Source organism: Atta cephalotes (genome assembly GCF_000143395.1).
Source record: "Atta cephalotes unplaced genomic scaffold scaffold00008, whole genome shotgun sequence".
Lineage (NCBI taxonomy): Eukaryota > Metazoa > Arthropoda > Insecta > Hymenoptera > Formicidae > Atta > Atta cephalotes.
This window is the reverse complement of record NW_012130072.1, coordinates 2518791-2523938: the sequence shown is the minus strand read 5'-3', so window position 1 is coordinate 2523938 and position 5148 is coordinate 2518791. Positions and strand designations below refer to the sequence as shown.

The following is a 5148-nucleotide window of genomic DNA, read 5'->3' as shown; positions in this document are numbered from 1 at the left end:
GAGAGAGAGAGAGAGGGAACGAGAGAAAAAGAGATAGAAAGAGTCGCATCTCGTATTTGTACAACTGATCGCTGAATATTTAGTGATGTGTTTATCCGATTCATGATCTCGCGTTTTGAGCTGCATCACGTTCACTTTGGCGTATTGCAAATGTTATCAAACTCACTCGTGTTTGTCGAATTATCGTGCATCTCTGCGTATACGTTAAATTTCTCGCAAGTTGCCATTTATTCGATTTGAAAAGAGTCCATTGGCGTAAATGATGTGAAGTGAAGCTATTCTCAACGGTGGCTTTCTCGTGATCGCTCAGAACCTTTTTAAATTGCGCTACGATTTTGTAAATATCTATTTTCCAATAGTGTATAGTTATCATAACAAATATTTGTAAATAACATATATACTGATGTGGAAATAAAATCCGCGCCGAATTGTTTGGTCTAGTTGCTGTGCTACGTTTTAATATTCTCGAAAAAGAATCGAAATCATTGGGAGATTTAAATGTTGTTTTGTTTGAAATATCAGGGGGAGGAAAGGGCTTTAAAATCTGTCACTGGATGTTATGAGTAAGTCAGAAAAAAATATTTTTGACTGCGTCATTACAACTATGCTATTTGTTCGAAAATATCGGGAGATCGATCTGAATCACCGATAATGCCGCGGATGTTGGTAATCGTTTCGGTCATAACGTTATAGAAACAGCCATGTCTGCTTTCGTCTCTTATCTTCTCTTTCCAACCTTTTTACCCCTCTTCTTCGTCGTGCATTCAGATATTAAAGTTTGTTCATCGTGATTTCATATTCAGAGTGTGCCTCTAGGCCAATGTTTGCATCATTTTGGATTCCTCCTGCTACCCGTATTTCTCTTCTTTCAGTCTTGGACCATCCTACAACCAACCTCTCTTATTCTCGTTGTCACTCATCTTTTCAATCGCGATATCGCCGGATTCGCGAGATGAAGAAAAGAGATTGTCCTTTGATTTCATTAATGCTTTAACTATACCATTCAGCTCTTTAAAAAATCGACTGCGCAGTTATTGAAAATTAAGCGTCTATTTAACTCTGGAAATAAGCGGTGATGTGAATACGAGAAAAGTTTTTACAAGACATCTTTCCTCTAAAAACTCTCAACTAACTCTTTTGCTGTATGCATTTAATTATAAGTAAAATCTCTAATTAGAAACGCTACATTATGTATGTAACGTTTTCGCAACATTGCATATGTTTTGCTTTTTTTTTCTGCAATGGCGTTTATTAAACAAGTGCATATATAGCGCGCATGATGAAGAGACATTTCATAGCAAACTGATGCATATTTGCGGAATTGCCAGCTATACGATATATCGGACAACCTTCCGTTGTCCTTTTTGTTAGCTGGTGATTCTATTAAAGCCCATCAAAACGCCTATGTTTGTCCTCATTTGCATCGGACCGCGAGTTAACAATACACAATTCTAATTCACTGCGCTGTCCGTCGCCGTGTAACGACATTATCGAGCGCTGTTCGCGCCTTCCCTGTATGGCATAATTTCCATGTTGCACTCTGTTCGTCGCTTCTGCATTGACGTTCTATCTATTCCTTTCCAGATATGGTCGATATGCTTTGGAATATTACCTATTCGGAATATCACCTCCATATGACCTATTTACAATAAAGGCGCCAAAGGCCTTTTCGAAAGGATTGTTGGGAGATTCAGGATACTTTTCTGTACAAAGATGCCAAGATCCGAAATAATTTACGCAGATATTCCAAGAAACAAAATTTTTTACGTGCTGGCACATACACATCCTTATGCATTTTAAATATCAATTCGCGTAGTCCTCGTGTAAGCGTCGGTTTCGCTTATCTTCAAGATGCAAAATTCAGTCTTGTCCGAGCTTGTTGCATAAGAATCGTTCATTTCCTTGTGAAGTTATGTATGCCCAAAGAGGAGTCTCGGGAATCGGTTTCAACTGCTTAAATTTTAAGACGACTGAAATTATAGCGCAAACATTGACTGCAACGAAGGCTGTACACACTTCTTGGAAAATGGATTTCTCTATTCTTATTCATCACGCGTCACTGTGAATTGTTCTCTGTGTTTATTTATTGTGGTAGTAGAAGTTTATCGCTGTTGAACAATTGGAATTTTTTTTCAAATATATCAAGAGAGTTAATTTACTGGTATAATACCGAATTGGTATAATACCGAATGTTTTTGCCAATGAAGTAAATCTTAAATCAGTAAATGCACGCAAAGCAAAGAAGATCGATGATATTTTTTTAATAACAAAAGCTGCTGTAGATTTTTTAAAAATATAATATTTGTTTTATTATATATTGTTAAGAAACTGAAAATTTATTATATTGTTCTTGTTTACTAAAAGATTAATTACATCGATTTTAATTATATGATGTGAAATGAATAATTTTAATATTTATATAAATTTTATTTTATTAAGATATTTTTTACTGATGTGAAAATTATTTACATGAATCAAGTCAATCTTTTGATGAACAAGAACAATATAATAAATTTTCAATTTCTTAATGATATAATAAAACAAATATATTTTTTAATAATTCTACTGCAGCTTTTGTTATTTAAAAAAAAAAATCTTACATTGTTACATGTTTCAATTCAAATTATTCTAGTTGACTTGAAATCATATTTTTTTTCTAAGATGATGTCTTCAGATGTTTTCTGTATTTTGTCACAAATTGAATCGTTACGAGAAATTTTCTCGATTTCATGTGAAAGAATAGTGGAGATGTTTACCTTTTTGATCCAGCTTTTCCAGAGATCTCGATCCCAAGGATGATGGAAGCCCAGATACAGATGCCTGGTTTCACGATGGTGATTCTCTTCAGGGTGTTGGCTCACATGGCACTGTTGAGTGACCCTGGGAAACCCAGTGACACGCAAAACGAGTTTGCCCAGACGTGACGGCGCATAGCATACCGCGCCACCTCCGCCGCTCAGTTCCATCCATTCTGCTCGTGATTCCGGACAAGCTGAGGGAAAACGCGTTTGTCTCGTTATTTATCAGTTCTTTGATAAATTGGGAGTATGTATAAGCGCGGTTACGATGACACCGTGCCGTCATGAGAAGTATCACAGGGATAAATAGATAGATAAAGGTGTTTATTATAGTATTGTAAAACAAACCCTCTAAGGGGTCTACATAAACATAAAAAAAGTGTAGGAACAAAAATATATAAATAACGGAACATAACATATAATATAGCAAAAGTAATATTAATAAAAATAAAATATAAAAATAAACTTTTTTATAAAGCTTGAGAAATATTACAGAGTGAGACGGGAATGAGAAGCTGCAACAAAATTAAAATTAAGAAAAGAAAAAGCGAAAAAAAAATAAAGAGAAGTTAAAATAAGAGTAAAAATAAAAATTAATCCGTCTCATAACAAGTGGAAAAACATAAAGTAAAATATTTTCTCGAGTAATAATAGAAGAAATGTAAATAAAATATCTTATTTTTAATTATTACAAGAAAATTTTGTAATTCTAATTTGTGTTTCTCAATTAAATTGCTTATGGCTGAAAAATTACCAGTACGAGATGATACCAAAGTGTGCGATCATCGTTTTTTTTTTCGTTTGTATTGGTTGACAAAAGCAATTTTTGACACGAGTGCACTATTCTTCCGATAAACATTTACTTTAGGCATATTGATATGTGTTAGGCGTGTATCGACATGAAGCTTCAACGCTTCGAATTTCGAATTTCTACGTGCTTGACATGTTTTAGGCGCGCGTGGCGGAGGGACGACTCCATTTCTTGCCCTGAGAGACCAACGGCGGGGTCTAATTACGTTGAGCTACGCCGAGAATGCCGGACGGTCATTGATATTCCGATGACGGCCAGTTACATTCCACGGCGTCGGCTTTCAGGGAACATCCATCACCGACCGGTACACTCTCGCAGATACGAATGCCATTGGGTATTATCGAATTTTTACTCTTCTCCCGGGAAAAACAGTACCAGACTTTTGGCGATTCGATACAAAATATTCGGAGCGATAGATCACAAAATACCAGAGAACGCGACGCTCTATCTACAAACAGACGCTTGTACGATTATAGGATTAGATTCAGGTGGAGAATTCTTTTTGGGAATCTCAAGAGATCTCGTTTCAATTAATAGAATTAATAAAACGTACGACCCAGTACGACATAACAAGAAAGTAATATACCATCTATCACAATAAAAAATATTTAGTATTTGTGTTGAAAATAGTTTACTCAAGTAGTTGTTAAAAATCTGTGTTGAATTTTTAAGATTTAAGTATTAATTTCATTTATTGTGATTATGTTTTTTACATTTTTTGTATTAAACTGATATTTAATACTGCTTAGTAATAACATAATTTATAAGTAAAGAAATCAATAACATAAAAATGTGTTTTAAAATAAAAATTTTAAGATAAACAAATAAAATATGTGTTAATTTAACATATATATCATAAATGTTAAGTTGACCGAAAAATATATTTCCGTAGTTTGCTTACAAATTGTCAGTGTTACGTTTTTTGTGGCAATTTTATTTACATAATATTTGTGTTACTTTGTAACATATTCATCTTATGTTACAAATTTAAATAAATCATTTATGTCACATGAAATATATTTTTAATACAAATTTTCCAACTGCGTATGTTATATTGTAATTTTGCACTCAACGATGTAACTGATGTACGTAACACTATACATTATATTATATTTATAGGCTCGTATTCAGAACGCGCTTTTATATCTGAAATTCTATAGTATATGTACGTAACGTAAATTATGCTAAATAAATGCTAATATCGCGTTCTGAATACGAGCAAATATTGTTGAATGCGAAATTATAAGATTATGTGTTATTGTTGATATTGACTGGGAAGATTGAGTTCTGTAATTTGTGAATCATAAATCTTGCAAGTTACGCTTAATGAAAATATCCTCTATCTTAATAATACTATTATTATTTATATTATTACTAGTAAATATATTAGTAGTAGTAGTAGTAGTAGTAGTAGTAGTAGCAGTAGCAGTAGCAGTAGCAGTAGTAGTAGTAGTAGTAGTAGTAGTAGTAGTAGTAGTAGTAGTAGTAGTAGTAGTAGTAGTAGTAGTAGTAGTAGTAGTAGTAGTAGTAGTAGTAGTA

The 5148-nt window shown here is 33.5% G+C and overlaps 1 protein-coding gene across 1 annotated transcript in view; it reads right to left on the bottom strand.

Moving 5' to 3' along the window:
* LOC105627338 (PH domain leucine-rich repeat-containing protein phosphatase 2) overlaps window positions 1-5148 on the bottom strand; it is an 82930-nt gene that overhangs the window by 36558 nt on the left and 41224 nt on the right. The window contains exon 4 of the mRNA XM_012208624.1: window positions 2757-2992. Within this exon, the coding sequence (XP_012064014.1) occupies window positions 2757-2992 (236 nt within the window). The remainder of the gene's footprint in view (window positions 1-2756; window positions 2993-5148) is intronic.